Source organism: Centroberyx affinis, unplaced genomic scaffold (assembly GCF_046629955.1).
Source record: "Centroberyx affinis isolate AG114_WGS23_722 - 3 ecotype Tasmania unplaced genomic scaffold, CSIRO-AGI_Caff_v1 ptg006794l_1, whole genome shotgun sequence".
Taxonomy (NCBI): Eukaryota; Metazoa; Chordata; class Actinopteri; order Beryciformes; family Berycidae; genus Centroberyx; species Centroberyx affinis.
The window spans coordinates 37365-54889 of NW_027283446.1; the positions used below are offsets into that span (position 1 = coordinate 37365).

The 17525-nt window shown below is 44.3% G+C and overlaps 1 protein-coding gene across 1 annotated transcript; it reads left to right on the plus strand.

The window, feature by feature from the left end:
- The first annotated feature begins 186 nt into the window (after positions 1-186).
- LOC139639081 (5-aminolevulinate synthase, erythroid-specific, mitochondrial-like) lies at positions 187-8405 on the plus strand. The gene is made up of 10 exons (XM_071513150.1): positions 187-301; positions 1716-2079; positions 2694-2789; positions 2925-3147; positions 3497-3681; positions 3886-4065; positions 5157-5321; positions 6202-6470; positions 7050-7212; positions 7604-8405. Exons 2-10 carry the CDS (start codon positions 1737-1739, stop codon positions 7765-7767), a joined length of 1788 nt encoding a protein of 595 aa, XP_071369251.1. The 5' UTR covers positions 187-301; positions 1716-1736; the 3' UTR covers positions 7768-8405.
- Positions 8406-17525: the final 9120 nt, after the last annotated feature.

Below are 17525 nucleotides of genomic sequence, written 5' to 3' on the forward strand. Positions count from 1 at the left end.
GTGTCTTGTTGATGGTTACCACTTCATAATAGTGAAGGAACTCTAATCAGCATCTTGGATACTCCCATAACCCCCCCCCACACACACACACACACAGACACACACACACACACACACACACCACCCCCTCCACCCACCCAGGCAGGCCCCCCTAAAGCAGTCTGAAGCTTATGACGCCTCTAAAGGGTGGGAGTGGAGAAGATTGCATAATGCTCTTCAACATCTCTCAAATAACTTGTGACAGTTGCTGACCTTCTGTCTACTTGCTGTTTTGAAGTTCGTCCTCAGTGCAGGTCAACAGGTGAGACCCCTAAATCTTCTCTTTAATGTATTCATTTTTAGGCAGTAACCTTATTTTATTATTGTTATTATTATTATTATTATTATTATTAGTAGTAGTAGTAGTAGTAGTAGTAGTACTACTAGTAGTAGTTGTAGTTCTTGTTGTTGTTGTAGTGGGTAGTAGTAGCCGTAGTAGTAGTAGTAGTAGTAGTAGCAGCAGCAATAGTAGTAGTAGTGGTAGTAGTAATAGTACTATTATTATTAGTAGTAGTAGTAGTACTACCACTAGTTACGACTATGACTACTAGTAGTAGCCTACTATAGTCTACGCCATGCACACAGTGTAAATGACATCATTGATGAGAGGCATAAGGTGTGGATACTTCATATTTTTTATATTGTAGCCTAATTAACAAACTGGATATCTTGTCTTTTGTCTGTCACGAATAGACAACCTACAGTTACATTTATTTAACAAAAAAAATTAAATAAAATAAAACAAGATTCTGACCTAATTCTGGTGTTAAAAGCCACTGGCAAAAGCATCTTGATAGTCCAACTTCAAGATAACCTCCAACCACAGGAATAAACCACAGATCCTGAGAATTGCCTTATCTGCTGGCCGCAGCACATTGTAAGAGGGATGATACAGCAGGTCTGTGTTTGTAAACTAAACTGCACATGGAGGTGCTCATCAGGTCAACACATGCACATTTGGATCAGCTATTGTTTTGTCTGCATTCGGTGGACTAATCCTTAATGCTTTACTGCTGGGCTATAATTACAGCCAACATTAGAATTCGAAAAAATTTGTGAAACTTTTAACAGCGAAGGAAGGGGGAAATAATAGTCTGTGGGTTGCTAATCAAAAGAATTAAATGCACACACCCACATTGTGTTTTATAGAGGATTATTTGATAGCCTACTGCAGTAATCAGCCTGAGCCAATGACGTCTCTGTCAGTCGCACTTGAGCGCCTGCAGAGTGAAGATAAGCAGCAGCAACCTGCCGCACCCTGAGGAGGCACCTACTGCTCTCTGTCGCAAAACTCAACAACTCAGCTGCACTGCTCATACACTTCTAGCACCTCCAAACATTCCCAACCTCGTAAGCTATAATGGGATTTTGGTTTTATGAAATTCAATTTTAAGCGCAATCATACCCCTGTCTACTTCATTTTAAATGTTGTTAGCCTGACTGTGTTGGGGATGATCTATTAGCTTTTCTATGGAAGTTTCTGGAAAAGGCAAAAGTTTCTTGAGGCAAAAGTGGTTATGATGTAACCACCAGCTGTGAATTGGCACACATCCCGAATGTGAATGAGATTACACCGCTCTCTCTTTTTGTAAAATAGCTTTTACAAATATATTGCACAGAGTGAGTCAGGCTTTGAAGTTTTATAAAACAAAGTGACTCTCATCTTGTCGACTCAGAACAGGAACAGCTTCAGTACCATGGCTGCCTTCCTGCACCACTGCCCCTTCCTGAAGTCGGCCCCTAAGCCGGCTTTGAGGAGAACGGGGGCCGCCTTGCTGTCTCTGGCCGACCGATGCCCCATAATTGCTCGCCAGATCAGTGTTAGCGGCCCCCCCTCTCTGGAGACCAAGATGAACGTCTCACCCACCCAGCCACCGAGCCACCGGCCTCCCACAGTGAACCAGAAGAGGCAGTTTGCTCAATCGGCGGCTCTGGTGGCTGTGTCCGTGTCGAAGGACTGTCCCTTCGTCACCTCCCAGATTGGGATTGTCCGGGCCAGTCCTGAGGTACAGGAGGACGTCCATGAACAGTCCAACCCAGGTGGGCAGATAACACAAAACAACATTATCTAGATATAATGATGAATATACAAACACTTCAGCAATTACAGATTCACACAGCTAGTACAGTGATAGTCCAGTGTTGATACTCAACTTCATATCAAGTGACTATAATGTGTCACTAAAATGTCTAGTTTCAAGTGATAAATTCAAGTCATAATTGTCCGAAAAGTAGTGTATAGATAGATACTCAATGTCTTAGCTAGGGTTAATGTTGGGATTGGGGTTAATGTTAGAAATAGGGTCAATTTAGCGTTGGGTTTAGGTCTAAAAATGGGGTCAGGGTTAGTTTTTGGGGTTAGGTTTAGGCTAAAGTCAAGGTTAGGGTTACATAGTGTGTGGAGATGCATCCAATAGGCAAGTGACACTTTGCTGAACATCTACTTTTTTATCACCTGATAGTTCAGCACTGGGCTATCCAAATAAAGTGTTACCACGGATTTTAACTTCAACAGAGGCAAAGGCATCATACCCTTAAAATCTGTTACTAACTAATATCTAACTGAAGGCAAAGACCCAGGATAGACTAAATGAAAAAAAAGTTTGCAGTTTGTAGCAGTTTCACATCCATGGGTCTTCTCTCCTCTTTCACAGGTGTGATAACTTCTCTGCTGAAGGGTCTCAAGGTTTCGATCCCCCCAACATCAGCTCAAACCGACGCTGTCACCCACCTCCTCAAAGACAACATGGGTGAGTTTACAGCGCCAACATGGGCTGCAACCCAACCAAATATTACTCATTTAATTAAAGAGTGCAGTCTGTAAGAATGCATTTACAATGTCTTCACTGATTTCAAGTCAAAACTATCTATTTCCATCTCTGCAGTAGGCCCCAGTTATGACTATGACAGCTTCTTCAGCATGAAGATTGCTGAGAAGAAGGAGGACCACACGTACCGCGTCTTCAAGACGGTGAACCGGAGCGCCGAGGTCTTTCCTTTCGCTGAGGATTACTCTATTTCTGGGAGGGAGGGATCCCAGGTGTCTGTCTGGTGTAGCAATGACTATCTGGGGATGAGTCGGCACCCGCAGGTCCTCAAGGGGATCAGGTAAAATGAGAAAAAAAAAAAACCTAGAGCTGAATTTAGCCATTGTACCCTTTATATTTGGATGTTAGAAGTACATGCAGAGCTACGTTTGTTTTCAGTTTCTAGGTTGTCATCGTCTGACAAGAACTTTCTGAATATGAGACAATGCTTTCATTCATGACTTAGTTTTCTAGCAGCTAGAAACATTGTTTTACTGGTCTAGACTCAAGCACAAGGCCAGTTGAAAGGACTAGGGAATTAGAAAGATTAAGACAGGACTACTTTCATGGTATAGATGAACTGTGGACCTTTGGGTCAGATATACAGATCATATACAGATGTTTTATGTTTTTATTCTGTCCGCTCTCAGAGATGCCCTGGACAGACACGGTGCAGGCGCAGGTGGAACCAGAAATATCTCCGGCACCAGCAACTTCCATGTGGCGCTGGAGCAGGAACTGGCTCAGCTCCACCAGAAGGACGCAGCCCTGGTCTTCTCCTCCTGCTTCGTGGCCAATGACTCCACCCTCTTCACCCTGGCCAAGATGCTGCCAGGTAATCAATGTCTTGTCTTTTAAAAAAAAACTACAAAAATCTGTTTTCAAATGTTGTTGGTCAATCATGCTGCTCATATCCCAGACAAAGACATTTCAGATTTCATACCCTCTGGAAAAGGTGAACAGCATCTGGTTGTTGATACTGTGAGGGGGGGGGAAGTCATCTCCATTGGTTTCATGCTGTGTTCACGGTGGTGTGCAGGGTGCGAGATTTATTCTGACGCGGGGAACCACGCCTCGATGATTCAGGGCATCAGGAACAGCGGAGCCAAGCGTTTCATCTTCCGCCATAATGACAGCCGACATCTGGAGGAACTGCTGCGGCGCTCGGACCCCAAGACACCCAAAATTGTGGCATTTGAGACTGTGCACTCGATGGATGGTGAGTACTATGAAACATTGATTTGTATTGATGGTAGAGATTGTTTAGGTTTCGTTTTAGTTTGTTTGCACAAACAATCAGGGGTGTGGCAGAGGTTAACTTAGTCTAGGATATAAGATGAATATGAAGACTTTCTTTTAAAGAAGGAAGCAAAACATTTTTCTGAAGGTGTAACTGACTTTTGTTTATATTGGTGGTTCTTATGATCACCAACTGGAGGCCATAGCTTACCCACCTTTGTATTTACCATTACATAAGTTCATACAATCAATAAAATACTTAAAAAAAAGAGAAGACAAAAGAAATAGAAACTGGGCAGGTGAGCCAAAGACACCCCAAGGATCTTGTGAAAACCCAGTCTAAAAGAAAACAGAAAAAATGAAGGTGATAAACAAACACACAGTTGAATTGGGTAACAAAACAATTGACATCAGGAACCACAGGCCAAAGTGGTAAATGGGCAAAAAACTTTTCCAATCTGTGGTATAAGTGCCATTAAAATGAAATGTGGTGTCATTTCAGTTTCTGTTGAAAATGGATATTATGTACATTATTTCTACTTAATGACAAAGTCAAATGTTCACAAAGTAATATTCTCTTAATTAATTGCTGATAAGGGGGAAGTGAGCTTCGGAGTTGGTTATATTTCTATAACCTAGAATAATTCAGTCTCCATTAATGATCATTTATTACTGTCTCCCATGGGAGAAACCAGCTTTCCTCCTCAGCCCTATTACACTGATGACAGCTCCATAGAGTAGGAATTGAAATAGATTGAACAGGTGACTGGGTCCATATCTGGGAGGATTTTCTGTTGATAAGGGTACAATTTATCATTTGAAACTGATATCAATACTAATATACAAAGCTCATTTTGATGAAAATGGTGAGACTTCATGTTCTTAAATATTCCAAGTCATAAGAGAATAGCACATGCTAACTCATAAATTCAGTGGCGCTCTCCATGCGTGTTTAACGACACGTCCTCTCCACCTTACACAACAGTGCTATTCACAGCGCTCATTTACTTCCATAGTTCACTTGCTGCTGCACATTTCTAATTATACCATTTTATTCCCTGGGGCTTTCAGGTGCCATATGTCCTTTGGAAGAGCTGTGCGATGTAGCTCACCGATATGGAGCGCTGACATTTGTTGATGAAGTTCATGCTGTGGGCCTGTATGGAGCGCATGGAGCTGGAGTGGGCGAGAGGGACAATGTTATGCACAAGATTGACATTGTTTCTGGGACCTTAGGTGAGCAATTTATGAGGAAAGCCACCTCTGTAGCCTTTCTATTTAAAATTTCTGCATACATTAATGTTCCACCTCCATTTTGTTATGAAAGGTTTGATGAAAGAAGTGAAAGGCCACTCCAACTGTGACATGTCGTCTTTTACATCAGTCACACACACTGACATCTCCCTTTGTTGCCACAGCAGTGAATACAGACAGGGCAAGGCAAACGGCTTCAAACAGTCACAGATTAGGCCAAGCCAAGTGGCTCTCCTCTTGGCCAAGGCCCCACTTATAGCCAATTACTCTAACTGACACCGTCATATTGCCAACATAGGAGCAAAAACTCTCACCAGGCATGACACTGTCCTGATGCAGGTTGACTGAGGGCACGAGAGGAGCTATAGCTCTCATCAGAGGAAGCAGAGGTATTATCAGCTGGGTGCCTGCTCTACTCCCAGTCTGGCCATAGTGATAAAACCTTCACCAGGGAACACATACTGTCAGTGGCTGTACGGTTTTAGGTAGAAGTCCCTGTCAATAATGCACAGTGCAAGTCTTAATTTGACAAGCACTGAGAATAAGAAACAAGCTGAAACTAAACTTGCAAATTATGAACTCTCATCCTTTTCACAATATCTTCCAGACACGCAGATGTCAGAATAAGAATATTTTGGGCATGCATTTAATTGCCTGTTTCCTCACCTTACATACCTACAGAAGAGGATTAGGGCCACATGTGAAAAATGTATTTGAGTTTTGAGTTTAATCTCAGAATTCTGAGAATAAAGTCAGAATTATAAGATTAAAGTCAAAGCTCAGAATTCTGACTTTAAACTCAGAATTCTGACCTTTTTCGCAGAATAATGACTTTAATCTCCTTCTGTCATTACTGCTCCAGGCAAAGCCTTTGGCTGTGTGGGAGGCTACGTTGCCAGCAGCGCCGCCCTGGTGGACACGGTGCGCTCCTTCGCAGCCGGCTTCATCTTCACCACCTCGCTGCCCCCCATGGTGCTGGCCGGAGCCCTGGAGTCCGTCAGGGTGCTGAGGAGCCCCGAGGGTCAGGTCCTCCGCAGGGCCCACCAGAGGAACGTCAAACACATGAGACAGCTGCTCATGGACGAGGGCCTGCCTGTGGTCAACTGCCCCAGCCACATCATCCCTATTCGGGTATTAAATAGTAGCGCTGCTACCACATTATCTTACTCTACCACCTCCTTATCTTAATGTTGCCTTCTTTTGTGGGTCAGAGCAATATCAACTACAGTAAGCCAGGCAATGATTATAAGACCCAAGTGTCCGTCTATTACTAATCTCATTAGTGCCACAGAGAATGTCATTATTAGAATTATATAATCACATTGCCATTTTGACCTGTTATATATTAGGGAATAACTCTGGCAGTTAACCATTCTAATATTCTACATATATTCTAAATGTCCACAAAACACTTTTACCCATAAGATTAAAGGCATTAAAAATACAAAACATATAATGTATTCTAAACCTCTGGCAGCACACCATTTTGTACCTGCCATGTGAAAAGGTGCAGCCATTTTGATCAGCATCACTGTATAATTGGTCCTCTATAGATCAATAGGTGCAGCATGGGACCAACACTACCACAGTAATGGGTTTGATTCCTACTCGGGCCACCCATACCAAAGATGCACACACTTATCGTGCTGAATAAAAAGTAAAAACATCCACGCCCATGTCTTCCGTTCACTTTTTGTGTTCATTTCCCAGGTGGGCAACGCTGAGCTCAACACCAAGGTGTGCGACACCCTACTGGAGAGACACAACATCTACGTCCAGGCCATCAACTACCCCACGGTGCCTCGCGGTGAGGAGCTGCTGCGCCTGGCTCCCTCTCCGCATCACAACCCAGCCATGATGGAGTACTTTGTGGGTGAGTGTGGCCAGCAAACCCCCGTCTGCGGCTTCTCCATAGAAATGAACTCTGTTCTGGTAGATGTCCAATCAAGTTAAGTGGGGACAATGGCGGGTGTGCATGATTTATGTTTGTCCTTAGTGTCTCTCTTGGCTTTGTAAGTATATATTGGCCTCTTGGCATGCACTTGTCACCATATACTGCAGTGCAGTAAAATATGACAGTATCTTGTACTGAGAGTGTGGTCCCTCAATGGAAAAACTAATGCCATCAATTGCTAATGCTAGTGTGACCTACTGTGGAACCTTGGAGTATGCTGGCTAAAAACACAAAAGAAAGAAAGAAATAGATAAATGAATATTGGCATTAAATTGTTCATTCTTAAGAAATGTCTCTGTTTCATTGACAGAGAAACTGGTGGAGGTGTGGAAGGAGGCGGGGCTTCTGCTCAGCAGCCCGGCCATGGCTTCCTGCACCTTCTGCCACCGCCCGCTGCACTTTGACCTCATGAGTGAGTGGGAGAAATCCTACTTCGGCAACATGGAGCCACAATACATCACCGTGTCTGCATAATACCAATGTCCAAGTAGATTCTCGACACAAATTACACATATATGAATATGAATTTTATCTTATCAATCGGAAAATCCTAGTTCAGGTGCATTCAGACAAGTACAAATTTATTACTCTTTGATTTAAAATAAGACATTCCTTTCATGTCAGTGATACAAAAAATACTCAATTCTGTGTATTCAATGTATTTATTTATATTTTCCTGTGTTTGCGCTTACTGAAGTGACTTGTGTTGGGTGTAATGGATATGATTAAAGAAAAGTGTGCCCCCTCCCCTTTAAGAGTATAAATCCTGCACATTGGGCACTTTCTAAAATCTCTAATCTAGGTGTGATGTTTGGATTAATTTCTGCTATTTATTTTCATGTGGCATGACTTCCTTCATATCATATAACACAACCATCATGATTTGTTTCCATTTCCAGGACAATATCATTACTGATGTTTCATTAAAACTGAAAAGACATCCACTGCCCAACTTCGATCTTTGAATGTATACAAAATCATTGCAGTAGCGATTTGGTTTAGAACATGGGGAATAATAAAAATTTACATTAAATCCATGATGTTGAAAATCTCTACCATTCAGAATACTCTTCTAATATACAATATTTTGAAGCGCTGTGATTATTAAAATGTGGAATACCATAACAAACAATACTGTCAATACTACAAACCTCATTTGAACTTGGAAGACACAATATAAACCCTGCAAGACGCAATATAAACCCTGCATACCGAGCATCACCTCCTATTCAAAGAATGCATACAAACATGTCTTTTAAAACGTTAGGTGATTTCTCCATCATTTGGATAGTTCCTCTTCAACATAATCTTCAGGAATAGGCACTGATATGGCTACATTATGCAAGCTAGGTTGGAGATCTCTTGCGATACGCTGAATATCAACCCTAGTTGACATTGCAGGGGCTGGCTGCTTCACGTTTGACCTTTGCCCTGAGCCTGCGGAGCTCTGCGTTCTCGCTGTCCACCACCAGGCCGCACTCGATCAGCCTCCAGGCCTTACTGAGCTGCTGCTCCCCATAGTGCTGCAGGGCCCCGCGCAGGAAGCACTCCGCCAGGCGCAGCCTCCCCAGACTAGCCTCCACACACTGGATGGTTTGGCCCCTGTGGAGCTCCAGGGCCCGGCTGAAGTCCTCCAGAGCCGGCCCCTCTCTGGAGCTCAGCACCAGGCTGCGGCCTCGCCGACACAAGTCCTCAGCCCAGACCTGGGGGTCGTCAGAGCAGCTGGAGTCGGACCCCCCGTGGTTCTGGATGACTCGGTCCAGGTCGGCTATGGCCCGCTCATGTAAGCCCAGCTGGGCGAGGCAGGCGGCCCGCTGACGGAGGTACTGGAGTTTATGGTTTCCCATTGCTTGCACTGCCACAGTCAGGAGTGTGAGGGCCTGATCCCAGTGGCCGCTTGACGACACAGTGCTGGCCTCCTGAGCTGCTGCCTAGTACAGTACACACATGCAATTAGATTCATAAGCAATTCATATATTTATTTGTATAAATGCTCCACACCTACAGTACATTAGTGAGATGATAGTAAGATACTGTTTCCCTGTCTTGTATTGTCTCAAAATTGTTGATCGATTTTCTCTCTGTAGTCTCTTTCTGAAATCATGATACAGCATGCATTTTTTACATCTTTTCTGACCTTCCTGTCATGTTGATTATAAGCATATGACACATGTTCATCAGATGAGAGAGGGTCTCCTGCCTTGAGAATCAAATAACTCATAAAGACAGCAGCACTGTGCTGCACTGTGTTCATTTAGCAGCCGTAAAAAAAGTCACAGTAACCAGGGGAATAGAAATTGATGAAGGTGTCAATGCCGTTTTTTTTTTTTTTACTTTTTAAATTATGTTTTTCATTTAGTTTGCAGAGTGACAAAAGAATTGATATAAGAAGACACCGTGATAAAATCTGATGATAAGAAACAAAGAGAAGAGATGAAATGAATATATTGTGCAGGTGAAATAAGAATGTGGCCCTGTGACAGAATGCCTGGGGCTTAAGAGCATCACTCAAGAGCACAGCTCTCTGTCAATGTGGAGGAGAATGAAGGACGAACACCAAAAAAATATATAGCTTTCTAAAAAAGCCAGGGATTCATTTTCAATAATCTGCTCCCAGTTTAATCATAAAAGTCCTTGCACTGTCGAGGGGAACTGTATTTCTTGGATTTCTGTATTTGACTGTCCAAGATGGTAAAATAGCAAAAATGGTAATATTGAATTTGCCATTATATTTTGATATGAACAGTTTATGATAGTTTCCTTTGCATCATTCTTTTCCCTGTCCCTCAGAACAAACTAAAGTCTATGCACATTTTTTCAATCCCATCATGGTCAGCTCAGCAGATATAGGGGAAAACCCATTTGCTGGTAATGGCAGAATAAAAAACGCTGCAGGGGCCAATAGGAATCTGAAATTTGACCTATTTCTCGCCTATTTCACCTTCAGGGGCTTATAAAAACACCTCACCTCAAAACAAATAAAAGAGACATACAAACAACAACAAAAAATCAAGATACCAAGCCAAGACACAATTGGATTGGATTACAGAAACTAGATGACACTGTAAATAGTGAAACGGGGACGCCAGCACCTAGTCTTACCTGTGCCGTGCGTTTCCGGTGACTGAGAGGGATCAGGGCCAGCAGGAAGTCCAGAGTGGAAGGATCTTTCTCAGCCAGTTTGCTGAGTCTGCGAGCCGCCCCGCGGTAGTTCTGCTGCCAGGCCTCCACCACCCCGACCCGGGCCTGAGCCACCGCCTCCCGGGGCTCCTGGCCAAACACCTGGCTCAGGTGAGCGCCTGCTGCCTTAACCCCACCTGGAGCAGACGGATCATAGCAGCAGGGATAAGGGTCACTGTGCATTTAGAGCACCGGATACAGTGGTTCTTGTTACCAAAGTGGAACCATCATACAGTACAATCCAGTGTTGGGCGGTACAGTAATGTGTTTACTTTTTTCAGTAACAAGTAGTGTAAGGGATTACAACTTCAAATTCTGTAATTACGTTGCAGTTACTAATCTTAGTAACACACTGTTATACTTTAATCCCCCCTTCAAAATTTTCTTTTCTTAAGGACATGTGTGGGCAGGTTTACGTTGGCTATTAGCTAAAAAAGCAAAACCAAAGATGGAGGGTGAGGGTGAGACGCAGCGTGACTTTCAGCAGCTGGAAGTAATCCCATTACTTTGAATTTATCTCAGTCAAGGATGCAAAGAACATTAGGCCTATCGTCCGTTGTAGGCCTAAACGTTTTTCACTTTTCACAGTGAAAAACACAACATCCAATTTTTCAAAGCATATAATACGGCAAGACAGCAATGTGAAACTCAGGGGAAAATAACCCGCTAGTGCCTACAAAGACCTGCCAAAGTGCCTACTGCCAACAAAACAGAAAGTAATGTAACGAGTAATGTAACTAATTACTTCTCCTGTTAAATAAGTAGTAAAGTAATGTGAATACTTGTTAAATGAGTAATAAGTAATTCCGAGTAACTTGCCCAACACTGCTCCTAGGCAGACCAGGTCCAATAACATCAAGGGTCATACTGAGAATTCAAGCAGCAATTTCTGGCAGGGGTTCCCGTCTCACCTTTGGCTAAGAGTATGTCCACATAGAGGAGATGCCATCTGGGGTCTCTGCAGTCGGTCCTCATAAGAGCTCCACCAATTATGAAAGCCTCTCTGAGCTGCTCTTCGTGGCAGGGGACGGCGTTCGCGACCAGGATCTCCGACAGATTGGTCCGGCAGTACTGCTGCAGCCAATCGCAAACCAGTTTCCGCGCCTTGTCCTTGAGTGACAGGATGTCTTTGGTGACTATATCAGTGCTTATCTGAAGCGCTGCCAGGACATCCTGAGTGCATTCCTGTGGGGGGAAAAAGGCAGTTTGACAATCACATTTAAATGGATAATGCACATCACCTTTAAAGCTGCACTAGGCAATATTTTTATGTAAAAATACATGTGTCTTATCAGCCTAAATCGCAAAGTTTGGTTGCAATAGAGAGAGGAGCATCCCATCCCCCCGATTGAGTTTCTACAGATTCGCCCTATTTGCCCAAATTAAATTCTGGTGTCGGGTATGGGACACTTCTCTGCCCACAGGGAGTGATGAATTGAAACTTAAGCGTGAAATACAAACTCTCTCCTACACAGCAGTGAGCGAACGATATGTCCAGAGAAAACTGGAGTCACCAAAGTTAGACCTTTTGCCTCTCTCGTCCCTTTGGTATCCTTTGGTGTAAAGTGATCACAGGTTGGTAAACATGAGGTGTTTGATGTGTGTTTGGTGATGCTGTGTGCAGTTTATTGATGTCATGTCACATGATTTCTGAATACTGAAGTTCAAATTTTTGTCTAAAAACAGCAGGTACAAGCTCTGACCTATGATACATTTTTACAACATTTTAAAGTCAGAATACCTTTTGCTGGTTCAGCATGAGATAGGTGAAGCCTCTTCCACAGAGGGCCTGTATGTGGTTCGGGCGCTCCTTGAGAATGGCACTGAAATCAAAGATGGCTGTCTTTCGTTGACCCAGCAAAGCATAACACCTCGCTCTCTCCAGCAAGGAGTCTGCTGCCTCGCCACCTACAGAAATATCAAATTTGAGTGATCCTATCCTGTATCCTGTATTATTGGCTATTTCCATCCTTCTACAGAAACAAGCAGTAATCTCCAATCTAATTACCCAGTTTAGCTGTATATATTTCGTTTCCACAGAGTCATTTTGTTGTGAATAAAATGGCTATTACAAGGTGATTACATGGTTATTGCAAAGCATTCGCCTTGCACGTGCCATTGTTGCACACAGACATTGACATTTTACTGCTCAGTTTGCTTGGTTAGTAGTTTAATAATATATAGTGAATCTACCTGCCTTGTGTTCAGTATCAAAATATTCTGTTCTGTGCCCCCCTACTCTTTATCTCTCTAACCTATTCCTCCTATCTAGATCACATTAAAACATATACTGATGACAATATTACCCACATTCATTAATAAAAAGAAGGCTGAAGCCTGAATAGTGAAGCCTGAATGAGAATCGAACCATTAAGAAACATCAATATCTCATTAACCAGATTCTAATCACCAGAGGCCATGATAGCGATGGAAAGGTAAGCTACAGCCTCCCTGAGCGCGCTCTCCTCCTTCGTGCCCTCCAGGATGCGTTTGGAGGCGGAGTGGCAGTGTCCCTGCAGCAGGGCCCGGTCCTTCTGATGTGCCACGGCCAACAGGGGGCGCAAGCAGCTGGTGTCGCCACACTGGATCAGCTTTTTCAGCAGCTGGGGGGGGGGGGGGGAATGGAGAGGAATTAAATCTTTATACCATTCACTCTAAATGCTGTAAAAGTTAGGGGATAGAGATATTAAAGTCCCCATGAAATGAACTCCCATTACTTTAACTTGCTGGAAAACAGAGTATATTTAATGGTGACCTCATGCTACACTAGTAGGCGTAACTAAAAATTCCAACCAATAAAACCATCACAGATTTTTGAACAGTCCTGCCTCTCCCATCAAATAAAGCCTTTTCTCTCTTTCTTTAAACCATTGGAATATCAGTCATTCATTGGTTTAGACTTTTGAATGATCCCTCACTGTGTTAGGTCCGCCCCAACATCCTGGTTCAACAGGAAATACATCAAATCAAGGAAGTAAAGATGCCATTTCATGTGGTCTTTCTTGGTTCACTATCATGAGATGAAGATAATGAAGTATTTTTCTCAGGTTCACTCCGTCTTGCTCTTATGCAGTTACTGCCCTTTGGCTTTGTAGCCCTACACATACCTACCTGATTGGCATCGTAAAGGAAGCCCCGATGCAGCTGCAGCAGGGCGAGGCGTGCCAGGATGGGCGCGCGGGGGGTGGCGGGGCCGATGGCCAGCAGTAGCCGGTAGGCCTCCTCCACCCGGCCGAGCTGGTACAAGGCATCTGCCGCCAGGATCTGAGGCCCGTCGGCACTGGGCTGGAGCTCCATCAGTAGCACAGCCAGGGAGTGGACACCACCAGGAGTCCTAATGCACAGACAGGAAAAAACACCAATTCATGTATTCATTTATTGAGGATTGTCACTAGAACAAAGATCATACTGTAAAATGTAATTTGTAATTTTAGTAAGATTATAACCGAGAGTCTAAAAAGAAAACAACTTTGAAAATGTATGATTTTGGCTAGGTAACATGCCAGTTGGTATGTGTGAGACTAAAATGTGTTGTACCCCGCTCTGTTGCTGTCTCTCTTTGGTGGGGCCGGTAGTTGATCCCCCTGCTGGTGCTCCTGGGAGTTTTCGCTGGCACTGGAGCTGGATCTGTGCTCTCCGCTCCCCTCCAGCATGACTCTTCCCTGCTCCAGTAAAACAGTAAACAGCAGCCCTCGGCAGTTCCACGGCACCAGGCAGCGCACCGTCAGCGCCGTGTCCTGAGGCTGCAGCCTGCTGGCTGTCATGTAGTCCAGAGCCGTGAGGTAGTGTGAGCCGCTCATCATGCGGAGGAGGCCCCTGCCACAGAGCGCCCGCACACAGCTGGATGGATGGGGGGCACTGTGCTCTATCACGGCCTGGAAGTCTTCCAACGCCCCCTTGTGGTCGTCAGAGAGAAGTCGAGCGTAGCCGCAAAGCACCTGCACTGTGTTCTGGTAGCTCTGCTGTCCTGGGGCGGCGGCTAGCTGGCTGCAGATGGAGAGGGCCTCTCTGTGTTCCCCTCGGAGGAGGAGGCAGTCGGCCAGCCGAACTCGCAGCTCTCTGCCTCCCCCATCCGGCTCCAAGTGGCACAGAGTCCGTAACTGAGTGATCGCAGGATCCAGGAGCTCGACTCCTTCAGTGGACCGAAGGTCTGGACGGACGAGGACCCTCTCCCTGTAGCCGGACAGGCCTCTCTCTGCCTGCTGGCGAAGATGGTTGCGAGCAGCCCCTCCTGTGCCGTGGTCTGTGAAGAGTTTCTGGAAATGCATCCGGGCAGTGGCAGGGTGGGTCTCGAACGCCTCCCCCAGATCTCTGCATGCCTCCGCAGCTCGCCCGCCTGCTGAGAAGCAAGCAGCTGCTCTACTGGTTAAGAGCCTGGCTCTCCTCTCTGGTGTCTCTTGGACTGGCTTGTCTATACTACTATCTGTCTTTCGCAGAGAATGACTATGTTGCAAGACAACAGCGTATGCCTCCGCACTCTCCCCAAACCTGCCCGTCAAAAACAAATGTGCTGCTTGAAGTTCTTGCACTTCTCTGTCTCCTGGTGAGACAGCCAACAGAAACTCAATCAATTTAGATGAAGACTCTAGGCCTATCTTATCATCCTCATTTGTTCTCAACTCATTGTCAGACATTGCAGAGGGGTGCAGTTGCAATATTTGGTCTGAAAAAGCCTTCACTATTTTGGGCAGGTGCTGAGCTTGTCTGCTCTTCACCAGTGTGACAGTTTCAGCTTTGTTGTTCTGGTAAGCTCTGAGGTAAAGCTTGAGCCCCTTGTTAGTTTGAGGCTCTGAGAACAAGCAGGCCAGGGCGCGAGTCAGTTCCAGCACCGCACGCGTCGAACCCTCCGGATGAGGGCTTCGCTTCCCGTCGAGCAGAGCCGTGCAGCGGGTGAAAATCTCCTCGCAGCCGTGCCTGCCACTCTGAAGGAGAGACTCCATTTTGAAAATGGTGGCTGACATGTTGTTGGGGCTGAGCGTGGATAGAAACACAGCTGCCAGGCCTTTGTTAAGGCCCTCAGCAGCCTGGCTCTCCCCATCGTGGTCAAGCCAACCCTCTAGCGTGGAGATCACCCTACCCAGGCTGCACTTCTCCAGGCCTCGCATGTGGGACACAGTGGAGGCGGCATGAGTCCTGAAGGCGGAGGTGTAGAGGGAGGTAGCCCTCCCCAGCTCTCCAGCCTGGAGGAGCTTGTCTCCGTCCTCACACAGCTCAGAAACCGCGGCTCCGGGTCGAATGAGAGCGGTCATGGTCAGGTGGCGGGCCTCCTCGCTCTCTCTCCAGCTGCTCACAATGAGGTCAACATAGATGCTGGCTCACTGTTAAAGAAAGAGCAAGATATGAGGATAAAAGGGAAATTATCAACACTGAACATATTATATCAGTGCAAGTCTCAATATGAGAACTGGAAAGCACTGCATGAGTGTGCAATATGATCATAATCCAAAATTTAAACATATTTTTGCAACGCATAGTAGTACAGCCTTATCAAATATTCATCAAATATTGAAATATTGACATTTTAGGAATTAGCCTGCAGGAATTAGGAATATTGTGTGCCGTTATTATAGCATACATTTAAGTAATTGACCTGATGAGGAATATTATTTTAGCATGGTCAGATTTATGAGGAAACTCTTTCCCCGGATCAGCATACAACATACTGAAGACCTAATATCCCCCCTGTGTCAGAGGATTACTTTCTTTCTGCCCATGTTTCACTTACCTGCTCCTGTTTCTGTTGTGGCTTTTGTTGCCAGCTTGACTAGTGGATCGAGCAAAAACAGGACAAAATACGACTTTTTAATTCTGAATTTCAACTAGGAAACAGCTTATCAGGAGATGGTGTCAGTTCATTTTCTGCTATTGAACTTCCTGAGACCGAGAACAGAAAACCTGTGCCCCATTTTGGTAATTCAATAGCCCTCGGCTCGGCTGAGTGCTACCAAGACAGCACTGTCCGCTCATACAACAAAGCTGCAGCCAAGTAAAAGTTTAACAGGTGTAATAACATAGCAACATGATAAAAACAAACCATAACCTTCACATAACGTTAACTTCATTCGTTATCCTTTCCTCAAGTTGTCGGGGATGTGTTTTGGTGCGCGAGCGCTGCGGGGACCTGTTGTTCTCGTGAGCATGAGTCTGGTTGCCAGTGGAAACCACTAGCGCTCGAGCCCATCGGAAGCAGATAAGAACGCTGCCTCACTTCAACAAATGAAGTTAAACAATAAACCAAAGACTTGCAGAATGTTACATTACTCATTGTTTCACAACTTTACTCGCATTAAAACACAGTAAAAAATAAATAAATCGGCGATTCACATTCTAAGTACAAAAATGTAACTGTATTCCGTTATCTAAGAATGAATGTATTCTGATTACAAATCCTTGTGAAGAATTAGAGGATTACTTTCGGGAATACTTTTAAATTGAAAGCGAGGAACTCAGAGGGACACTTAAATAATAAATAGATGGTCTACGTCTTTATAAAACGTGGTAGAGTGTTTGTATGCAAACCTGAAATACATTTCCTTAACTTCCACTATATTTCTTATCTGTATCTGTACCTTTGTACCTCAAATATGGCAAAGAAATCTGACAGTAATTGAAGGAAGTGAGAATAGCACCGAGCCTGGGAAATCCCTTAGCCTACGTTATTAATTAAAGGCTACGTTATTAATTACATTATTTTTATGATTTTTTTTAATGATTTTTGATGATGAACTGTAACAAAATTGGCCAAAAAGTATTTGTACATGACGTTCGTTTGAAATTTTGGACACTGGAAACAGTTCTTTCTGTGCGCTGTAGACAACACTATATCCAAATTTTATTTTGGCCACGCAAAATATGAACGTCATGAATGTGAATATCATCTACATATAAAAACATATTATTAGAAATGTAGGTTGCCTCTTAGAAATGTAGGTTGCCTATGGGATCTATGAGTCAGTAGCACTGCAGCAGGATGGACAATGCGGGGCAGCTGTGGGCACCGTTCTTTGTGTTCAAGGAGAATTTGCAATTCATGAGATTGGTCTAATCCACCT

Coding starts and splice junctions, on each gene's coding strand:
- LOC139639081 (XM_071513150.1), top strand. CDS start 1,737: ATGGCTGCCTTCCTGCACCACTGCCCCTTCCTGAAGTCGGCCCCTAAG. Junction 2,790..2,924: donor CCTCCTCAAAGACAACATGG/GTGAGTTTACAG, acceptor CCATCTCTGCAG/TAGGCCCCAGTTATGACTAT. Junction 3,148..3,496: donor CAGGTCCTCAAGGGGATCAG/GTAAAATGAGAA, acceptor GTCCGCTCTCAG/AGATGCCCTGGACAGACACG.